Source organism: Haliotis cracherodii, unplaced genomic scaffold, assembly GCF_022045235.1.
Source record: "Haliotis cracherodii isolate W230 unplaced genomic scaffold, xgHalCrac1.p SCAF_30, whole genome shotgun sequence".
NCBI classification, from domain to species: Eukaryota; Metazoa; Mollusca; class Gastropoda; order Lepetellida; family Haliotidae; genus Haliotis; species Haliotis cracherodii.
The window spans coordinates 417,366-440,949 of NW_027266287.1; the positions used below are offsets into that span (position 1 = coordinate 417,366).

General features: G+C 43.3%; 1 protein-coding gene across 1 annotated transcript in view; it reads left to right on the forward strand.

Annotated features, from left to right (window-relative positions):
* Positions 1 to 23,584, forward strand: part of LOC139476933 (sushi, von Willebrand factor type A, EGF and pentraxin domain-containing protein 1-like) — a 30,196-nt gene that overhangs the window by 6,475 nt on the left and 137 nt on the right. Inside the window, exons 3-15 of the mRNA XM_071259493.1 lie at positions 1,543 to 1,670; positions 2,995 to 3,171; positions 4,257 to 4,424; positions 5,989 to 6,240; positions 7,782 to 7,988; positions 9,952 to 10,184; positions 10,646 to 10,931; positions 12,040 to 12,201; positions 12,892 to 13,053; positions 13,569 to 13,755; positions 14,662 to 14,846; positions 15,653 to 15,775; positions 16,341 to 16,500. Of these exons, the coding sequence (XP_071115594.1) occupies positions 1,543 to 1,670; positions 2,995 to 3,171; positions 4,257 to 4,424; positions 5,989 to 6,240; positions 7,782 to 7,988; positions 9,952 to 10,184; positions 10,646 to 10,931; positions 12,040 to 12,201; positions 12,892 to 13,053; positions 13,569 to 13,755; positions 14,662 to 14,846; positions 15,653 to 15,775; positions 16,341 to 16,500 (2,430 nt within the window). The remainder of the gene's footprint in view (positions 1 to 1,542; positions 1,671 to 2,994; positions 3,172 to 4,256; positions 4,425 to 5,988; positions 6,241 to 7,781; positions 7,989 to 9,951; positions 10,185 to 10,645; positions 10,932 to 12,039; positions 12,202 to 12,891; positions 13,054 to 13,568; positions 13,756 to 14,661; positions 14,847 to 15,652; positions 15,776 to 16,340; positions 16,501 to 23,584) is intronic.

Here is a 23,584-nt window from a genome sequence, read left to right on the forward strand (position 1 = left end):
TCTAGCGATGACTTTTTATATTGTAGGATTATGAAATGGGTTTTGTCTCTTTTAGTTTTTTTGTTGTTGTTATTATCATAATCAATCATCATGATAGTATCATTATTTTCTCAAATCATTGAGGAAGAAAATGTATCATTTCACAATAAAGATATGGCGTGGTCGAGAAGCATTGTTGACGGCCATTGAATTGTTGTACCATCGTGTAATGTAGGTGCACCATCCGTGTGCAAACTTTGTAAATTAGCAGGAACTCGATAACTGCTCCCTTGCCGCAAGGCATCTTGGGAAATAGGCACTGCATGGCGGCATGCACAATCTCTCACAAGTACTCAATAAAGCCTTCAGAATCAATTCCCAAGAACATTACAATTGTTAATACTTCCTTTTCCTTAAAGCGAAACCTGATCCTAAGGTTATCTTTGATAGGCCTTCAGAAGAACACCCCTTTTTCAGGGCGTGACGCTCTGTCTCCTGTTACCAGGTATAGGTTTTGAAAATGAACTGGTTATAATAAGACATTGATGACACGTGATGCAGGCGCTGTAGACATGTACACGTCTAAACCCGTCAGGGATTTTTGGGCGTCAAGCAATAACAATTACATTTAGGTAACAAAACTTCCCACAGAGTATATCTGGTCCTCGTTGAACATTGGTGGCTAGTGGTGTAAATTGTTCCAATAACTTAACACAAGTTTCTGTTTTGGTAGATCATAAAGTGGATTAGTATATTTGCTAGTTCACGAATGCATTATCTGTCATTTTGCTATTAAAGGGTATATTTCTCCGACATTTTCAAAATGCTCATCACCAAATACACCTGTTTATGCAAATGAGGGTCGGAAAACAGCTAGTGTCAAGTGGACCACACCTGCAGCACATGATGGCCGAGGAAAGCATGTCAGGTCAGCATTTCTAGCCCAATGTTTGTCGTACAGGGTTCAAAGGGGATGTGGTGGTCATGCTCAGCGAGCAACGGGGTCGTTTGCATGACATCGTTCCGACAGTTTGGGTCGTTGCTCACAATGTCAATCACTGGATTATCTGGTCCAGGTCGCCGTTATATAGCTAGATATCGCTGAGTGTTGTTAGACAACGAATTGCATTCTCGGTACACGTTATGAAAGAATGAAAGATGAAACAGCAAATTGATTCTTGCTCTCTGAAACGCCAGATTAGTTCTCATATGGCATCGAACATTAGGTTCATCATAAAATCACAAATTGCAACAGTTATTTTAAATAAACCTGAAAAATTAACTATGAATATAATATCTGCGATGTATCTTTAGTTGTAAGGTTTTCTGTTTACATGCCGTGTAGTATAGTTTAGATGTATTTTGGTGTGTAAGGACGGCACAACTATGTTTCAGCTTTAGATGACGCATTGTTATGCCAGTGTTGTGATGTTTTCTGTTTACATGCCGTGTAGTATAGTTTAGATGTGTTTTGGTGTGTATGGACAGCCCAACTATGTTTCAGCTTTAGCTGACTCATTGCAATGCCAGTGTTGTGATGTTTTCTATTTACATGTTGTGTAGTGTGGTGGCTGTGTCTGGACATGGGAAACCAGGCGATGTATTTGATATCGGACTCACAACATTTGTATACAGAGCAACAGATGACAGCGGCTTGTCAAGCTTCTGTTACATCACATTCGAGGTAAAAGGTATGTGGATAAAACAGACATGTCATCGATATGAAGGAACTATGCCTATTGCTGCCAACTAAATGTATTGTCAGAATAGATCTCCATCAACCTGAGCTTCTACGTGCTGCCAACTAAAGGTATTGTCAGAATAGATCCCGATTAACCTGTGCTTCTACGTGCTGACAACTAAAGGTATTGTCAGAATAGATCCCCCATCAACCTGTGCTTCTACGTGCTGCTAAATAAAGGTATTGTCAGAATAGATACCCATCAACCTGTGCTTCTACGTGCTGACAACTAAAGGTATTGTCACAATAGATCCCCATCAACCTGTGCTTCTACGTGCTGACAACTAAAGGTATTGTCAGAATAGATCCCCATCAACCTGTGCTTCTCAGTGGAAGCAATAAAAGGCCTCGGGTGTTCTGGCCTGGATGACTTGATGACCATCGTACCCGACGGCTCATGATATTAAACAACAGAATGTCTGGTCTAGCAAGAATCCGCATTTACAGTCGGCAGTTGTTTAACTGGGGTATTGTTGTGTGCTAAGTTCATCAACAATCAACCATTTCAGAACAGAAGGGACCTAAACTGTTTCCTTGTCCACTGTAGACTGTTTTCCTGTCCATTGTAGACCGTTTCCTTGTCCACTGGAGACTGTATCCTGGTGCACAGTAGGTAGTTTCCCTGTCCATTGTAGACGGTTTCCTTGTCCACTGTAGACTGTTTCCTTGTCCACCGTAGATTGTTTTCCTGTCCACTATGCACTGTTTGACTGTCCATTGTAGACTGTGTCCTTATCCATTGTGGTAAGTGATATTCGATAGTTGAGAATATAATCAATCGATTGGGTATATTTCTATTCCAGTTCAACAACAACCAACTATTTCCGAATGTCGGCTATTTCAATGTCCACTGAATGCTGTTTCCCTGTCCACCGTAGACTGTTTCATTAGCCACTGTAGACTGTGTCTTTATCCACTGTAGACTGTTTCCTTGTTCACTGTAGACTGTGTCCTTGTCCACTGTAGACTGTTTCCTTGTTCACTGTAGACTGTTTCCTTGTCAACGGTAGACTGTTTCCTTGTCCATTGTGGGATGTTTCCTTGTCAACTGTAGACTGTTTCCTTGTCCATTGTGGGGTGTTTCCTTGTCCATTGTGGGATGTTTCCTTGTCCACTGTAGACTGTTTCCTTGTCCATTGTGGGATGTTTCCTTGTCCATTGTGGGATGTTTCCTTGTCCACTGTAGGATGTGTCCTGTCCATTGTGGTAAGTGATATACGACAGCGATGAATCTAATCAATGTCGCTGGAATGTAATATTTTTTTCTTTTCTAGTTCACACATGTTCTGTGCCAGTAGTTGCCCATGCTGACCGTGTCTGTGACAGCAACGACTTCATCTTTGGAACAACTTGTCAGTTCACCTGCAACAGCGGGTACGACATAAATGGAGCGAGTCAGCTGAAGTGTGAAGAAGGAGGAGCCTGGAGCCATCAGGCCCCTACATGTACACGTAAGTCCATGAGTGAGTGAGTGAGTGAGTGAGTGAGTGAGTGAGCTGGGTTTAATCCGTGGAGTGACGGTTCAAGAGAGGCAGGTCGTAGAGTGAGTGAGTGAGTGAGTGAGCTGGGTTTAATCCGTGGAGTGACGGTTAAAGAGAGGCAGTTTGTAGAGTGAGTGAGTGAGTGAGTTGGGTTTAATCCGTGTGTGACGGTTAAAGAGAGGCAGATCGTAGAGGTGTAGCACTTTTACTCGAAGGAATTAGAGTCACGAATATAGTATAGAACAAACATAAGCAGAACATATCAGATCTTACCATGTATACCCATTGGGAATGAGGCAGTTCTTATTCCCCGTTAAAAAAACAACAAGTCAAAAAGATACCGTCGGACATTTTATAAAATAAAATACAAAACTGAATAAATCCCCCCAAAATGAAATGTTTCTGCATATTCAACGAAAGTGCGACAGATTGACCTCTTCATATTATAAAGTAGATAATGGAAGTTCATTCTAATATCAGCAAAAGCAATCTCCTGACTGGACTTCTGAGGAAGTCTTCGTCCCACAACGAATAAATGTCAACCAAAAATGTTACGCTGTTTAACGTCCTGGTCTGTTACATACAGAGCATGAAAAACGAGATTTACAGAAAAGAACATGCGCAAGTGGTAGAGCAAATGGTGTGTTTGGGCGAGCACTTCCATGTTAATTGATGAGTGTATTTGGGCGAGCTATACCAAAACAAGCCGTGCACAACTGTTTCCTCCTGTTCAACCATGTTTCATTTATTTGTCATTTGTGAACCACTGACATTTTCCTGGGATTGGTACTATATCGTATAGTCCATACACATATTTCAGGAAATAGGACAATTTTATTATTCACTTTTATATCAAAGTAAATATGAATTGTCGTCAATACCAGCGACTAATCTGAATCGATCATCCATCGAAATCGATTCCAGTGGACTTAGAAGAAAAAGCCGCAGAAAAGTATTTCGATCACAGAATATCACTGATGTCACCAGGTGTTCGCAAAAAGGATGCGTCCATTTGGGCTTCAAAAAATGATCCATGACATATGTTCTGCTTTCAGCAAAGACCTGCCCCGCCCTTGACACCTTCTACTGCACTGACACCTACAACTACGGCAGTCTCTGTTCCTTGACATGTAACGTGACTGCTGGACATACTGTGACACTTCCGAGCGCAACATTCTGTCTTCAAAACGGAAGTTGGCATTCACCAATACCCAGCTGCAGAGGTAAGCGAAAAGAGATTGTAAACTCGAAATCTCTGCCCCCATTGTCACCCTTCAGTCACCTTCATTACAAAGAGACCGCCTTCCTGGTCTAGTGATAGAGCATCTGCCCCGAGAGTGTGACCGCCTCCGTGGTCTAGTGGTAGAGCGTATGCCCGGAGAGTGAGACCGCCTCCGTGGTCTAGTGGTAGAGCGCCCGCCCGGAGAGTGGGACCGCCTCCGTGGTCTAGTGGTAGAGCGTCCGCCCGGAGAGTGAGACCGCCTCCGTGGTCTAGTGGTAGAGCGTCCGCCCGGAGAGTGGGACCGCCTCCGTGGTCTAGTGGTAGAGCGTCTGCCCGGAGAGAGGGACCGCCTCCATGGTCTAGTGGTAGAGCATCTGTCCGGAGAGTGGGACCGCCTCCATGGTCTAGTGGTAGAGCGTCTTCCCCGAGAATGGGGCCGCCTCCGTGGTCTAGTGGTAGAGCATCCGCCCGGGGAGCGCAAGGTCAGGGGTTCGATCTCCGGTCGCGTCATACCAAAAGACGTTACAAGATGGTACTTACTGTCACCCTGTCTGGCGCTCGGCATTAAGGGGCTAAAACAAGGACTGGTCGGCTCGGAGTCAGTATACCGTGTATGAGTGGGGTACTCATGTTAAACTGCGGCATGGTATCTCAGTGAGCTGGCACTGTAAATCGGCATCAGTCCGGACTAGTCATCTTCCCGAGGCAAGAGAGTTAACTGACTTTAAACTGGGCTCGGTCGTAGCGCCACCAGTGACTATTACCAGTTATGTCTCTTCTAAGCCTCTCCTATGGACCAATCAGATTCCACCTCTCGTATCACTTGCGTTTGCTTCACACAAAATGGTGGCGCCAAGTCAGGACGATCTGATGGATAATCAAGATCTATATTGTGATAAAACGGGTCTCACATCGCGAAATGCATCAAATCACGTGAGTACCTTGATTAAAAACATGAAAAGATTTGAAAAATATCTGCTGACAACGAGTTGGCGGTGCACATGTTTTGCAAATCCTGCAATCGACTTTCGATTTCGGCGCGTGATTTTGATTGGACTATGCATAGACTCGTTAGTCCAGCCAAGTAACTCCATAATACCAGCTTAGTTCGGCAAGGGTGGAAACTGGACTTTTATCGTCTGTTAACTCTCTTGCCTCAGGAAGATGGGACTACAGTATACAAAGGAACACTACTCTATTACCGCGTGCGATGATGTAGCCTTCGGGATGACGTCCCGGTTTCGATTCCCAACTTGGGTACAATGTATGAAGCTCATTTCGGGTTCCCCCCTAGTGATATTGCGGGAATACTGCTAAATGCGGATTAAACCAGTGTGCATTTCCTCACTCACCTTAATCCGCATTTTTGTTAATCCGCGTAAATCGACAAATGGATATTCAAGTGGTTCGAGCGTTTGGCGTCCTAACAATTTTTGAAACCCATTTCTGGTACCACCGAGCTGTATTATAGCGAAAACGGCGTACGATAAACTAGGATAAATTTTGTTGAAATGTTAATGAATTTTATCTTAATTTTAATCCCTACTTTGGTTTTTTCTCTTCAGACACAGCTCCGCCGAAAATTAGCAATTGCCCAATGGAAAACATCGTTGCGTACGCTGTCAGCGCCGTCGCCATGACGATAGTGACATGGGACGATGTACTGGGGACGGACAACTCGGGAAACGTTTCAGTCACGCAAACAGCGGGACCACTCTCAGGATCAGCCTTTCCCGTTGGAAAGACGGACGTCAAATACAAAGTAGTGGATTCTTCAGGAAACGAGGCAGAATGTGAATTCAGAGTTCATATCAACTGTGAGCATGCTTGTGAACATCTATAAATAATTCACATACTATTATGGTCTTGGGTAGCCTTGTAGCTAAAGCGTTCGCTCGTCACGCCTAAACCCGGGTTCCATTCTCTACATGCGTATCATGCATGGAACCCATTTCTAAGTTCCACCGCTGTGCTACTGCTGGAATGATGCGAAAAGATGCGTAAAACAACATTCTTATGGTCTCGCGGCCTGAATACAGACAAAATGTGTCTGATTATCACCGACTTCTGTCTTTGTTCATTGTTGCGGTGCCTTATTTCATTCAAATGTCGTTAAATTTGATTTCATCTGGACTTGGCAAAATATGTTTGACAAGCTAACTTTGCAAGGTCTGATAACTGAAATGTGATTTGCAGTGACTGAACCAATATGGCGATATTGTACCAGAACCGTTAAATGATGGTGGTTTCAAATCCCAGATACCCCAGGATTGTGTTTCTAGATTTGTCAGCACCACTTCCTTGTTCGACGAATACCCGAGTGAGCGAGTGAGTGTGAGTGAGCAATATGTATATTCAGGCATGTTTTTGAGGCAGTATTACATGTATTATGATTAACTATAACTATTATATCTCACACTCACTCACTCACTCAAAGTCCGGACATCTGGAAATCCACATATGTTAGAAGGCATATATAATTATGCTAAGAAGGTGTATATATGATTAGAAGGCACATGAATGTGTAAGTCTGTGTATGATTAGAACGTCTATATGTGATAAGAAGGTGTATAGATGATTAGATCGTCACGATATGGCCGAAATATTGCCGAAGTTACAATAACATTTAACTCACTCACTCACTGTAAGGTTAAAAGGTGTATATGTGATGAGAAGGTCTATATATGATTAGAAGGGAGATATATCGATCTTCATATCATATATATATGATAAGAAGATCGATATACGGTGAGGAGGTCTATTTTTGATTAGGTCAATATATGATGAGAAGGTATATATGATAAGAGGGTCTTTTTATGATTAGAAGGTTTCTATAGTATAGGAAGGTATATATGTGATGAGAAGGTCTATATATGATAAAGTCTATATGTGATCATGATGTCAAAATATGATTAGAAGGTCTATATGATTAGAAGGTATATATATGATGAGGTCTACATATGATAATAAGTTTTAAATATGATTAGAACATGTATTTATGATTATTAACGTCTACATATGATTAGAAGATCTATACATGATCAGAACGTCAAAATATGATGAGGTCTATATATGATGAGTAGGTCTATATATGATGAGTAGGTCTATTGGTATGATAAGAAGGTATATATATATATATGATTAGAAAGCCTATACATGTTTAGAAGGTCAAAGTATGATCCAAAGGGCTACAGGATTATAAGGTTTGTGATAACGAGGAACCTTGCAGACAAAGAAGTTCTCAAGTTTTACTAATTATCGTTCACTGAACGTGCTGGAAATTGCAATAAAAGAAACCAGACAATAATATTTACTGCACCGTCCGGATAACCGGGGTTATATGACTTTTCGTGTACAGATCAGATCTGTCCAACTCCACCCTACAACGACCCGAGGCTGCGCTATGACTGCAGCCACCAGTATGACCTTGGCTCACGGTGTGACGTCAGCTGTACTGACGACTACGTCCTTGACGGATCAAGCTCCATACAGTGTCAGACAAATGCTGCCTTAATACCACGAATGTCCTGGGCCCTGTCGACTGGTTCCTCGCCGTCTTGTCACAGTGAGTTTAACTTTCATTAAGTTTCGTCATTGTTGGAACTCTCTTTATGTTTTTCTGTTTACCATTAGACCGATAGGGGGCAAAAGAAACAGAAAATGAGTGAGTGAATGAGAGAGTGAGTGAGAATGGTTGTAGGCCGCTTTGGGCAATATTCCAGCAATATCACGGCGGGGACACCAGAAATGGGCTTCACACATTGTACCCATGTCGGGAATCGAACCCGGGTCTTCGGCGTGACGAGCGCACGTTTTAACCACTAGGCTACCCGACCGCCCCTAAACAGAAAATGAAATACGCCTATGTTTTATATTGATGAATTTGAAAGAAAGAGAAACATAGGCAAGTTAATATACCGTTAGTTGTTAACCTTTCATGTATTTAATGATCAGATGCATTGTAAGTTATCTCCGGTCGATGAAGCGTCGTAATTGTCCCCAAACAAATAATTATGAAAACATTTACAAGATATATGTCGATCTCCAAACTTGATATTATTTTTATTCGACCAACTTAATGGGTTTGCTAAAACCCGTAAACCATGAAATTATAGAACTGTGACACGTTACATAGATGTAGGATAACATGTACCAAGTGAATGAATGAAGACCATTTAACGATGGGGTTTCATTGTGCTTCATGTTTAGACCCACTTGAAGCACATATGCAAATTTTGAAAATTTATAATACTCATGCTTTCAAGTATTTCCCGTATTTAACCACCAGTATCCGGATGTTAAAACCCTTGGGTGTCCAACACAAAATAATTAACAACAATTCTTTAACAATAAAAAGCGTTGTTAGAAACGGAGTCCATGCTACGGTAAACTCGTCTAGGCCTACATGTACAAGACCTAAGTCAGTGATATAAAGATAATCTACTGTTACTCTGTATCTGTCTTTTTAAAATGAATTTTTCTGTTGTGATAGAGATATGAAAATATATACACATTATACTTGGCATTTGGTATCTACTGCATTTCAACCAAAAATGTTCTCTTATGTTCAATATTCATTTCATTATATTACTGCAGAACCAAAATGCCAACCCCTGAAGTCACCTACCAATGGCTTTTTAACCTGCGACCAACATCAAACAGCTGGAGATATCTGTACAATGACATGCGATGATGACTGGGACAAGCCACGCAATGCACAATTCGATCTTTTTGCTTGTTCACCATCATCTGGTATCTGGCAGCCGACCAGTTTGGTACCAGATTGCACAGGTATTTATTTCTAGCTGTTTTGCGGGTAAATGTTGTTCTACGAGCATGTTGGTATACGTTAGTTTGGTTTTACGCCGCTTTTAGCAATATTCCAGCAATATCACGGCGGGGGACACCAGAAATGGGCTTCACACATTGTACCCATGTCGGGATTCGAACCTGGGTCTTCGGCGTGACGAGCGAACGCGTTAACCACTAGGCTTCCAGACCGCCCCACTATGACCATGTTCTTTCTACAAAGGTTTCAAAAAGCTGCATACGACTTTTGCTTAAATGTTCAAAGTAACAACATTCAAAGCATCAGTAAAAGTTTTATGATAATGCGGGGGATGCATCAGTGACAAGAATGATGTCCGATGTACCATATGTTCCCATATTAATTCAAGTGAACAATTGACTCGCCCATGCATGTGTTTGTGACTGATTCCACTGGTGGGGCAGGATACGCTCACACCCTACACTCGAATTGTAACTTATTCAGTCATTTATACCAGCCCTGCCACTGTTATTGCCAAGAATATAATGCCATGAAACATATAGTTCAAGCAGTTATTGATGTATTTTTTTACCTTTGTCAATTAAAAGTGACATTACAACTCTTTAGAAAGAAGGAAACAGTGACGATACGTGATTAGCATGATTTGTAGATGTAGACATACAATGTAAATATGTTTTCGAATAAACAATTCTTTTAAAATAAGGTCTTTAAAATATTTATGTACGTCCACTGATTTTAGTCAAGCGAATTCCAGGCGAGATGCGTCTGCAAGCCAGTATGAGATTTTACACGAGCAGCTGTGACAACGCAGCTGATAAACAACAGCTTCAGGGTACATTCCTACCACTCATCAACAGTACTACATTCTTCGCAAGTACGACTTGTGCCACATCCAGCTCCTGCTCTACAGAGGATGTCAGTGTTGTGTGTCTGGCTGTAAACCGCAGGAAGAGGAGTATAACTGATCATGAGGTAAACATAAACGTTCGTTCGTTCGTTCGTTCGGTCTTTCGTTCGTGTGGTCGTTCGGTCGGTTGGCCTTTCGTTCGTTCGTTCGTTCGTTCGTTCGTTCGGTCGGTCTTTCGTTCGGTCGGTCGTTCGGTCTTGTGGTCGGTCGGTCGGTCGGTCGGTCGGCCTTTCGTTCGGTCGTTCGTTCGTTCGTTCGTTCGTTCGTCCTGTCTCGTTCGTCCTGTCTTTCGTTCGTGTGGTCGGTCGGTCAGTCGGCCTTTCTTTCGGTCTTTCGTTCGTTCGTTCGTTCGTTCGTTCGTTCGTTCAGCACTACGGCAAGTCTTTCTCATAAGTCAATTTGGCTGGATACTTATTTCATATGTACAGTATGTCTGTCGCTTTACGTATAATTATGTCTGGCTCATAAATAAACATTTGACCCATACTAATATTATGTTAGTTGTACGCACTTTATTGTTTTACAGCTTGATGTCCCACGTGGCCGGCACAAGCGGTCGGAGACGGCGTTGGTGGTGCGATGGCACTTCAGCGTGACGTACACCTGCGCCAGCATGACGACAGATGACTGCGTCACGCACCACGAGGATGTCCTGCATGAGCTTCGGGACAAGGTCCAGGTGATGCTGGACAGTGGGAGTTTCAACACGACCGTCGTCGGTGTCCACGTCCGCAGTGATTCCTTCAATTACAACTACGTTGACTTCAAATGTGGGGAAGGAATGCTACCAGTCCTTGAAACTGGTTCGTGTGGTAAGGGAATAGACATCATACGTGTTTATTGTAACGTAATTTAACGTTATGTAACAGTTTACATACTAATTAATATATCAATAGATAAGATCATAAAAGTGACATTTATCGTCTTTATCTAATAACACTAACTAGATTCCTACTCTTTTGTCAGTCGGGAGAACCGGTTGTCGCAAGGCTCGAGATTTTATGAGCACTTCTTATTTTCTGCCAAAGCTGTAAATGTGCATCACTTCTGCTTCAGCATTAAACTGACACATCGTGATATGACTGGAATACTGTTACAAGCGGCGTTTTACCCAACTCACTCACTTATTGGGATAAAATAACCAATTTCTAATAAACGAGTATCAATTTTAAAAAGAATAAGGTTTAAAATTCAAAATTAAGATTCTGCCTATCAATTATAAATAATTTTTATTCAAGTTAATGGTGAAATGGTTCTTTCTTTTCGTTCCCGAATTAGAGAAGTTTCAAAGGGAAACCAAATATTTCTTGTTGACACCAAAATCCACGAAACTAACCTGTAAAGTTAACACAATTGTTTGTACACAGTTTGCACACTTATCAGTCCTTTTGAAATATTGCTATGACAAAAACCAGTCACGTTCAATTGCCTAACTATTAAGCTTTTTGCGTCCTTCCGCTTGCAAAGTTACACTGGCATGCTAAAGTCTACAAGGTGTCAACTGGTGTTTGAGTATTCAACTGAATATATAGAAATGCTAATGTTATAGTTATACCTGTAGTAACATACATATCTATATCTGCGTATTTACACGGGTGTAGTAATTGGTGTCTGAGATTGTGTTGAAACCGAGTACCACTTCCTGCTTATTTGTCCATCGTATGTCAAATTACGGCAACTATATCTCAAAGCAAAGTGCTATTGTCATCCTAACGTCCATAATTTTAAAATGCTTCTGTCATCACCAGATACATATATTATTACAAATCTAGCAAAATATCTATATCATGCAAATGAAGTAAGAAATGTGAAACTTAATGCTTAAGACCTGTCTGTACTTAACTTTTGTACACAAAGGCCTGTGGCCTATATGTATTGGAAATTTAAAAAAATGAATGAATTGGTGTCTTTGTCTCGCAGCCGTATGTCCAAAGGGTACCATGTTTAACAGCACAACGTCCTCGTGTGACCCCTGCAGTAAAGGTACTTACCAAAACGAAGACCACAGCTTCACCTGCAAGACATGTCCTAGCGGAACCAGCACTCTTGATAAAGGTTCGAGATCAAGTACAGATTGTAAAGGTAGGACCACACAGACTATTACTGAAAGTCCCCATCATGAAACATGTTTTATGAGTAACGATAACGAATTGGTTCTTTCTTTCAGTGGAAAGAAATTGTACATCTTCAGATAGTGACAATGTGCCCCACAAACAAAATGTCATATTACAATAGAGAGTCGATACCTACAAATTTGGGACGATATTCCATCGTATTAAATAATACATCAAGATGAATGAGTTCGAGTTTGGGATTGTCTGGCCCAGACTCGATTAATTACAGACCGACGTCATATAGCTGGAATATTGCTGAGTGCGGCATTAAACAACAAACAAACAAACAAAATTATTACAAAATTCATAACATGAAGAATGGCTTCAAGCTTCGACCGACTGATATTTTAGTTTCATGTACATGTTCGTTTTCTTTTTAATTTTGCATCGTAATACATTCAGTTTTTATGTATTATTTGAGTAAGTGAGTTAGTTGTATTGTACGTCAATAGTTAGCAAACTTTCAGAAATATCGAGACGGGGAACACCAGTGGGCTTCACACATTGTACCCTTGTGGGGAATCGAACCCGGGTCTACAGCGTGACGAGCAAACGCTTTAACCACTAGGCTTGCCGACAGCACCTTATATTATGATGATACATTTTTCCAACACGATATATTGTGGGTTTATTCAATTGTTAATTCTCTTCCTTCAAGTCCAGTGTCTGGCAGGACGGGCATCCCCCAACGGGATAGAGCCCTGTGTTGTGTGTCCCCATGGCGAGTACCAACCGTCGGCAGGGGCCAGACACTGCCTCCCTTGTCCTCGAGGTACAATGACCACCATCACTGGAAGCACACACAGAGAAGCGTGTAGATGTAAGTATGGGAGTCTTACTTGATCTTCTTCAACAGAATTGTAAAACATGTTTATAATATGATGTTTCTTTGTAAACTCCGTGGTATAATCCATATAAATTCAATCAAAATCTTACTTAAAGCGCTGCCCAAAACTATTTCATTAGTTTCTATAACCGGAGCCACTGGTTGCGCACTAGTCGTTATGCGCCGCAACTCGTTACATAGAGTTACGTCCCTTAGTTGTACCAGGATTCGCGGATCGTGGATTATGAGGCATCATAATGAGGTAACAAATACATATTTCTTGTTTTATCATGTTTTAAAGAACACATGCAAGGATTTTGTTTTTGTTTTTTGTTTTTTCCTGATGTTAATCTTTTCTTCACTTTTTGTGTTGTATATGTTTGTTGATTTAAACATATTTTATTGCGGGAAATTAGGCACAAGTGACACACATACGAGGCCTTCTCCTATGTTTGTTATATACATAATGTTAGCATGCGTGTAATTATTATAACATTGTGTCTACACAGCCTTTGAGTTCTCAAGCCAAGGTGATGTCCAACTGACAAGCATTGCACCGACGTCATCTGATATTCTCGACTTCACATTGTCAGTTTGGTACAAAGCCACCAACCTCACAAACGGTACAACTATATCCGCTGGTGGCACTGCCATAGTGCTCCTTATCACGCAGCCGATGACGATTTCCTTAAATGGGTGAGAAACATTTAATTATTAATAATCCACTGAAAGGAGATGTTAAAATGACCTTGGCTGACCCACAAAACATGACAAATTTTATCTTTGAAAAATGTTACAAAATTAGCGTTACTAGCATTGTTCTCTTAATACCACTTTTACTCAAGCACTCAACCATACACCAACCCACTCTCACCCACTCTCATCCACTCTCACCCACTCTCGCCCACTCTCGCCCACTCTCACCCACTCTCACCCACTCTCGCCCACTCTCACCCACTCTCACCCACTCTCACCCACTCTCACCCACTCTCACCCACTCTCGCCCACTCTCGCCCACTCTCACCCACTCTCGCCCACTCTCACCCACTCTCACCCACTCTCACCCACTCTCGACCGCCTCCGTGATCTAATGGTTGAGCGTCCGCCCGGAGAAACTGTTATATCGTTACTGGCATTGTTTCTCTTAACACGACACTCACTTTCTCAAGCACTCAACCATACACCAACACACACACACTCTCACTTGAACTTGTCAATTTGTTTAGTCCTGATTTCTATACATCTCACGACCGCCTCCGTGGTCTAGTGGTAGAGTTTCCGCCCGGAGAACGGAATGTCCGTGGTTCGATCCCCGGCCGCGTCATACCAAAAGACGTTAAGAGATGGTACTTGTTGTTACCCTTGCGGCGCTCGGCATTAAGGGTCTAAAACAAGTACTGGTCGGCTCGGAGTCAGTATTCTGTGTCTTGAGTTACGGTATTCATGTTAAACTGCGACATTGCTAGCCCTATAAATCTGGCTCAGTCCGGACTAGTACAAGCCGACACACACACACACGTGCATGCACGTCGCCATTTAAGTGCAATAATCTTGGACGCGACGTTAAACCCCATTTCACCACACCTTGTTCTCACATTGCAGAGTGCAGATGATCACTGCTGGGTCAGATCTCAACAGATGGACTCGCTTGGACGTGACGTTCCAATCCAGCACCCAAGCTCTGACGCTGTATAGAGACGGGCAGACAGTGTCTGTGTCAGTAGCTTCTTCAGCACCAGTAATAGCATCATCATCAACGCTGTCTCTCAGTGTTGGCAGGAGTAATGGTAAATATGATCTTTTGTCACCACTTTAGTCACGAAAGACAAGTCGATATTTTCATTCGAGTGAACTTTACGCCGGTGGCCATTTTTTCAGCTTCACTGACACTTTTGTTTTCAGATACTCAGATAAGAAGTACATAAAATCCAACAACAGGGCACACTTGCACAAAGCGATCTTAGCGTTACCACTATCGTAAGGCTATGTTAAAGTATGGGTGTTGCGATCGTCTTAGCGCTAAGATCGTTTTGTGCAAGTGGGCCCAGGTGTCGTCAGTATTGGATAACGATTCACAAGCACATGCCCATGATATAGTCAGAATCGTACAATCGATTCTGCTTTTGGTAGATATTTCTTATGAACATAGAAAGAGTTTTGAAGCTTTTATTGTCATAAATAAGACATTTGCATTCGCCACTGGATGACATAAACAAGATATTTCACCATATGATTCAATGACCTCTCTGCACAATGATTTCATTAGCAGTAGATACCAACATACGGTATTGTGTAAATACATATATTACATATACCCTGAAATAAATGCAGCAGCAATCGGCAAATACGTGTCTTCCCGCTGCTGTCGAAATATTCCAAGTATGGAGGTATGTGTTCGGGAAGCTGTGAGGTAGTCTGTGATGACCTATTTTACCTGAACAAAAATCAGGTTTTTGTATTTCAAGGCAGGCACAGGTTACAGTTGCACAAAGCGATGGTAGACTCCCATTATTTAATATGTACTTGAAACAGTATTACATATATAAAGACATATGCTTCAAGTGGCCCTGATCGTTATCGCAATCTGTTCCAGCAATATCAGTAAGAAGTATAGCCCTGTACAAGACCTGCAAGACGGCCGCGCAGATCCTGGCGATAGCGTCCACCTGCGACACAATGGAGGATGACAATATTGTTCTTTCCTTGGATCACATGAGTAAAGGATTTCCTGGATCGATCACTATGAAGTCACCCAGCTCATGCACGGGTAAATATTTGTGTCTCAAATGGTCTTCAGTGCGTCATTGATAAAGATACTCCTCACTCTATTGAGACACTATATGCTGGTCATACGTCGACATTTTGATAATTTATTCATTTGCAATGTTGGTCAAAAGTATGAGCTTTCAGATATGTGGATGTCACTGAATATTCAATATTTCAACGTTGGTAGAAACAGAATAATAATTATGTTCCAGAAACTACTGAGAAAAATCATTCTTGTATGAAACAGTTTCCCATTTTGACCATTTTGACTTGTAACATGAGTTCCAAGTCATTTTGTAGGTGAACAATTTACTTGTCTTTGCATGTGTTTGCAAAAAGCGTTCACCATGTTTTTTATACAGCATGAAACAGTGACCGAAACTATTGTCAAGAACCTCCCAGCACCACCCCACCATCACCCGCACCCCCCTCCCACCAAGGCCCTCCAACACTCATTCCAACCCCCACCGATATTTAATACTCGGTTCCAAAAGAGTGTCTGTTTCTGTCATCAGCTGTGGAGGAGTGCCTGGCGTCCCCGTGTAATGGGCACCCATGTCTCGACACTCGCACCTCCTATGTCTGTCAGTGCCAGAGTGGCTACACTGGAAGGAGTTGTGCCTCGCCGCCAGACTTCTGTGTACATCATCAATGCGAGAACATGGCGGTGTGCAGGTCTGGTGTCTCCAACTACACATGTGAATGTACGCAAGGCTTCCGTGGACCTTTATGCCAACAGCGAATCGGTAAATATAGACGTAGGCACGGAACTAGGTAACACAGGTCACCCCTCATATGAGGAAACCAGGTGACTAAAGTGAGTGAGTGAGTTGGGTTTAACGCCGCTTTTAACAGTATTCCAGTTATATCGCGGCGTGTCAGCTTAATGTGGGAGGGAAGCCCGAAGTGATGCAAGTCTCAGCCGTTTACCACTTCGGTGAAACCCAAGAGCACGGGTATGGTGCTGACAAACCAAGAAACATAATCGGGTCGAACCGGGATTCAAACCCACAATCATAGGTTTCTGGCGTGCCCAAGGGAAGCAACTCTGCACAGCGAATCGCGGCGCCTTAGACGACTGGGCCACCCATGCCCCCAGGTGACTAAAGACCGCAGTAGGAGTGAGTGGGTGAGTTGAGTTAAACGCCGCTTTCAACAGTATTCAAGTTATATCACGGCGTCTCATGTGGGAGGAAAGCCAGAAATGATGCAGGTCTTACACTATTTCCACTCTGGTGAAGCCCACAAGCACGGGTAGAAATCTAGAAACATAATCGGGATGAACCGGGATTCGACTCCGAGGCTAGAGGATTCTGGCGGGCACAGGGGAAGGCAACTCTGCATAGCAAATCGCGGCGCCGGAGATGACTGGACCAACTGTGCCCCGACGTTGCTAGGAAGGCGTGCCCAACGCTATGAAATGTGTCCTGTGTGATATTAAATTATGTTCACCCTGCATTGTCAAGGATATTGATCGTGCAGCGCCGCGATCATGTCCAGCTCGGAGCTTTCCAATCTCTTACCGCAGGCGAAAAGTCTTGTATCACTACACAGGAACGTTTCTCCAACTTTACGAAGGAGCAGACAGATTACGGCGTTGCCCGCTCGCATTATGCCTTATGTCGACAAAACTAGCAGCAAAACACCCTATACTTAGAATTAGAAGTACGCCAATTTCACTCGTCAGTTAAAGACTGGACCTCCGAGCTTGACTAAACGATTGTGTAGCACCGTGGATGTCCCTTACAGGATTCCATACTTTAAGCGATGGATAGGGTTTGACACAGATATGCATTAATTATGTATTGTTATCACGTGTGTCACAGTGAACCATTCTGTATGTAGCTGCGAGTCTGTTCTTCTTACACCCATAGCAAATACACCCAAGCACGAACCGTCTCACGCGAACAGAATTCTAAATACTGGTCACTCTAACAAACATGGCACAGTTGCTGCCAATTCCGAATCTGCTTGATCTGCTAATTTTGGTGTCAAACCTGTGAATCACGCTTGGTCTGACAACACCATACTCCTGCTCGTTGGTTTCACTGAAAGAACTCAACCTCTGTGACCTGTGAGGGTGGGGTTTTCACCCATGTTATAAAGCTTTAGAATGCCCAATCGATCACTCAAAACGTGCTACGATTAGGTCGGGTAGCCTAGCGGTCACGTCGAAGACATGGGTACAATGTGTGAAGCCCATTTCTGGTGTTCCTCGCCGTTAAATTGCTGGAATATTGCCAAGAGCGGCGCGAAACCACTCACTCATATATGGAGGTCAGAAAAAATCTTATGAACTTTCGTGTGTCGACGTAATACATTTTGACTATTCCAACTGGCCATAATTACAATACAACGCATATGCATGGCAACTTGTGCCGTGTTTGATTTGGTCCGCCAAGATGTTACACAATATTACATGTTTTATTCAGTTGATGGTGGTTGGTCAGCTTGGACGGGTTGGTCAGCATGTTCTGTGACGTGCGGGGATGGCTTCAGGACAAGGTCAAGGTCATGTGACACTCCACTTCCGGATGCTGAAGGGACGGATTGTCCTGGGCCAGCCACAGCGACCTTGGCCTGCAACACGCGGAACTGTTTAGGTAGGAATCAGTAATAAACGAGAAGGAACATTTACAATGAGTTAACTGTATACATGCCATGTTTCTAATCATCGTATCCCAATTGCACAGATCGATGCACATGATGTCAATCGCTGGATTGTCTGGTCCAGACTCGATTATTTACAGACCGCCGTCAGATACCTGGAATATTGCTGAGTGCGGCGTTAATCAACAAGGAAACAAACAAACATGCTTGTAACCAGACATCATACTAGAGGCATGGGTGGCCCAGGCAGCTAAGACCTGTTCCTGTAGAGTTGCCTCCCGTTGTATTGCCAGAATCCGATGATCGTGTGTTGGAATGACATATAATAACTGATAACTTTAGAATGGTCAGTGCCACATCCGTGATACTGGTTTAACCTTCACGTCCTTGATCACAATTGATTTACTGCACAATTAAGCTGACCTGCTGAGATTTACTGAAATATTATTCAGTGCGTCGTTGCAAAACCATATTTCTTAAGTGTTGCTCTTAAATTTGTAAGCAGCGGATTCGACGCACTTGTACGCAGTAGACGTAATTCAAAATTAATATGTCGTTTTCAGTTTCAATAAAATCAGTAAACGGCTATCCTGTCACTAGATTTTCTTGCCCGTTGGGAATTGTTTTCAGGCCGCCGTCATACGGCAGAAGTACTGCTGTGCGGCGTCAAGCAACAAACAAACGCTTACTTTTCCTGCAGAATGTGTGAGTGGCATGTCTGTGTGAGTGGCAGGTGATGTGTGAGTGGTAGGTGATGTGCGAGTGCGGGTGCTGTGTGAGTGGCAGGTGATGTGTGAGTGGCATGTCTGTGTGAGTGGCAGGTGATGTGTGAGTGGCGGGTGCTGTGTGAGTGGCAGGTGCTGTGTGAGTGGCAGGTGCTGTGTTAGTGGCAGGTGCTGTGTGAGTGGCAGGTGATGTGTGAGTGGTAGGTGATGTGCGAGTGCGGGTGCTGTGTGAGTGACAGGTGCTGTGTGAGTGGCAGGTGCTGTGTGAGTGGCAGGTGCTGTGTTAGTGGCAGGTGCTGTGTGAGTGACAGGTGCTGTGAGTGGCAGGTGATGTGTGAGTGGTAGGTGATGTGCGAGTGCGGGTGCTGTGTGAGTGGCAGGTGCTGTGAGTGGCGGGTGCTGTGTGAGTGGCAGGTGATGTGTGAGTGTCAGGTGATGTGTGAGTGCGGGTGCTGTGTGAGTGGCAGGTGCTGTGTTAGTGGCAGGTGCTGTGTGAGTGGCAGGTGCTGTGTGAGTGGCAGGTGCTGTGTGAGTGGCGGGTGTTGTGTGAGTAGCAGGTGCTGTGTGAGTGCGGGTGTTGTGTGAGTGTCAGGTGCTGTGTGAGCGGCAGGGGCTTTGTGAGTGTCAGGTGCTGTGTGAGTGGCAGGGGCTGTGTGAGTGCGGGTGTTGTGTGAGTGGCAGGTGATGTGTGAGTGGTAGGTGATGTGCGAGTGCGGGTGCTGTGTGAGTGACAGGTGCTGTGTGAGTGGCAGGTGCTGTGTTAGTGGCAGGTGCTGTGTGAGTGGCAGGTGATGTGCGAGTGGTAGGTGATGTGCGAGTGCGGGTGATGTGTGAGTGACAGGTGCTGTGTGAGTGGCAGGGGCTGTGTGAGTGTCGGGTGCTGTGTGAGTGACAGGTGCTGTGAGTGGCAGGTGATGTGTGAGTGGTAGGTGATGTGCGAGTGCTGGTGCTGTGTGAGTGACAGGTGCTGTGAGTGGCGGGTGCTGTGTGAGTGGCAGGTGATGTGTGAGTGTCAGGTGATGTGTGAGTGCGGGTGCTGTGTGAGTGGCAGGTGCTGTGTGAGTGGCAGGTGCTGTGTTAGTGGCAGGTGCTGTGTGAGTGGCAGGTGCTGTGTGAGTGGCAGGTGCTGTGTGAGTGGCGGGTGTTGTGTGAGTAGCAGGTGCTGTGTGAGTGCGGGTGTTGTGTGAGTGGCAGGGGCTGTGTGAGTGTCAGGTGCTGTGTGAGTGGCAGGGGCTGTGTGAGTGCGGGTGTTGTGTGAGTGGCAGGTGATGTGTGAGTGGCGGGTGCTGTGTTAGTGGCAGGTGCTGTGTGAGTGCGGGTGTTGTGTGAGTGGCAGGTGCTGTGTGAGTGGCGGGTGTTGTGTGAGTGGCAGGTACTGTGTGAGTGGCGGGTGCTGTGCGAGGGCAGGTGCTGTGTGAGTGACAGGTGCTGTGTGAGTGGCAGGTGCTGTGTGAGTGGCAGGTGCTGTGTGAGTGGCAGGTGCTGTGTGAGTGGCAGGTGCTACCGGTGGAACAGGAATGCCTAACCATTTCGCGAACACTTGGTGTTGTCGATGATTTTCAGTGATCCATTTATATCATTTTTACCACTATTTTGGCTTTTTACGCCCTATGGACTGTTACGGCATTATGATCGAGCACAAATTATTCTCTAGCATTGACGTTTTATGTTTGATAGCTGTTTTCTATGCTAAGCCTGAAAGAAAACACGAGAACTAACATTCATGAGGTGGTAAGACTCCACTCGAACTCCATCTTGTCGACATATCATCTGGAAGGTCTGAATGATTGATTGATTGATTAGTAAAAATATTTTATAGGTGTTCGGGCAACTAGGCCCATTTACACCTTGCCCATAATAAAGGTTTGCGAAGTACCTGGATATTTTATAAAGTATCAAAACTGCCACACGCTTTAATATAAGCGAGAATGACATTCTGAACATCATGGTGAACAATATTCCTAGAACAGAAAATACCAGACAATGAGAAGTCAATATTGAAAACTGTTAGTGCCTCCACCATGACCTTACGCTGATTAACATACTTTTGGCAATGCAATAAAAAATGAGCTACATTGTCAAGCTGATTACACACTGTACAATGTGCAGAAACGTCTTTATTAATAACATTTAGATAGGCTCCAAGACCACAATGCCCAAGACGAAGTCTGGTTAAGAGAACCTCCTCTCTCCGATTATTTCTAGATATGTGTAATTTAGTGATAACAGGATCGATGCCAAAGAGATGCCGTCCTTTTAAGGATGATGCCCATCTCTGCTGCCATTTTGTTTTAGCATGGGCCATACTGACGGTGCCTAACTCTGCAGGAGAAGGTAAAATTGCGTCATCCAGTTCGGAGTCATCAAAGTCTAGTGCAGCTTTAGCCAATTTATCAGCTTTCTCATTTCCAAATAATCCAATATGAGCGGGGATCCATGAAAATTCAACATCTAACAGATCTTTACTTAAGTCATTATAAAGGACGAGAATAATGTTGATCAAGTCCTGTCTCGCTGAGGAAGCACCTACCCGAATTGCTTGTAATGCACTGACAGAGTCACTGAAAATTACAGCTGAAACAGGCCTTAAAAAAGTAATCCAACGCAATGCTTCAATGATTGCTCCTAGTTCAGCAGAAAATACTGATAAGTGATCAGCCAATCGGACAGAAAGTTCTCTCTTTTCATTAACAATGAATATACCAGCACCAACACGACCAGACACTGGGCACTTAGAGCCATCAGTGTAAATCTGCATAGCATTCAACCATTGTAGACTTCGGATATGTTCCTCAGCTATAGCTTTAACTCGAGGAGCTGGCTCACATTTATTTACCTGCTCCAGGACATCAAAATATACTGATGGTAGTCCAAGCAGCCATGGTGGCTTTTCAGGCAGAACAGTAGGGTCATCTATTGGAACATCACGCACAGTATGATTGAAAGCCGTTCTCTGAGATCGCATCCCATAAGGCCCCATACCATTTTTCCAAGTGTCATGAAAATATTCTATACAATCATTCAACACAGTTGACGTTGAGTGTTTTTTCCCAAAAGATTTCAATTTTAACATATATCTAACGTCTAACATTTCACGCCTGAGATCTAAAGGCATTTCACCAGATTCAACCTGTAAAGCCTCAACAGATGTGGTCCGGAACGCACCAAGACATAATCTTAGGGCTTTCGACTGAACAACATCAAGTCTTGCTTTTTGTGTAGCACATGCAGATCCATAGCCCTGGCAACCGAAATCAAGTCGAGATCTAATGAGGGCTCTATATAACATTAACATACACTTCCTGTCTGCACCCCATTTGGTACTGGAAATGCTTCTCAGAAGGTTCAGGACTTTATTGCATTTCTGAATCAGATAGTCAATATGTGGTTTCCAGGTGAGCCTCTTATCAAACCAGAGACCTAAAAACTTGACTTTGTCGACAAACTCCAATTCAGAACCGCACAAGACTAATTTGGAATCGTGAGGAATCTTTTTACGAGTAAAAATGATAGCAGAAGATTTAGAAGCTGAAATCTTAAAACCCCAATGAACACACCAATTCTGTACAAGATAGAGAGATTGTTGAACGACTTTGAAGACAGTGTCAAAATTACCGGACCTTTTCCACAAAGCTCCATCATCGGCAAACTGTGATGTTTCAACCAGGATATTAATATTCTCAAACAAATCATTTATCATGACGTTAAATAATGTTGGGCTGATCACACTTCCTTGGGGAGTTCCATTCTCTAAAATATAAATATCTGACAGTGACGTTCCAATGCGAACTTGTATAGTTCTACCCGTTAAGAAAGCTTTTATCCAATCAAGCATGCGTCCACAAACTCCAAGGTTATACAGTTTAATTACCAAACCTTCCCTCCACAACATGTCATATGCTTTTTCAATGTCCATGAAAACAGCCATTAAATATTCAGTGCTACCTAATGCCTTTTTAATGTCAGTTTCAAGTCGGACTAAATGATCAGCACAAGATCTATTTTTTCTAAATCCTGATTGAACTTCTGAAAACAGATGGTTCTTTTCCATGAAGTACACCAGCCGGTTATTTACCATTCTTTCCATTATTTTACACATGTTAGAGGTAAGAGCAATAGGTCTGTAGGATGTGGCTTCAGTAGGATCTTTACCAGGCTTTGGAATTGGAACTACAATTGCTTTTTTCCAAGAAGAGGGAAGTTTGCCTTCAAACCAAATATTATTAAACAGTAAAAGCATGGTGTCAAGGCTGATACGGGGAAGATGTTTAAACATATCATAGCATAATGAATCATCTCCTGGAGAAGTATTTTTCCGTCCAGAAATAGCATTCTTTAATTCCTGGAAACTAAATAAGGAGTTGTAATCAGCAATATGAAATGTTGGACAATGTAAGATGTCCGAGAATTCAGATTCAAGTGTT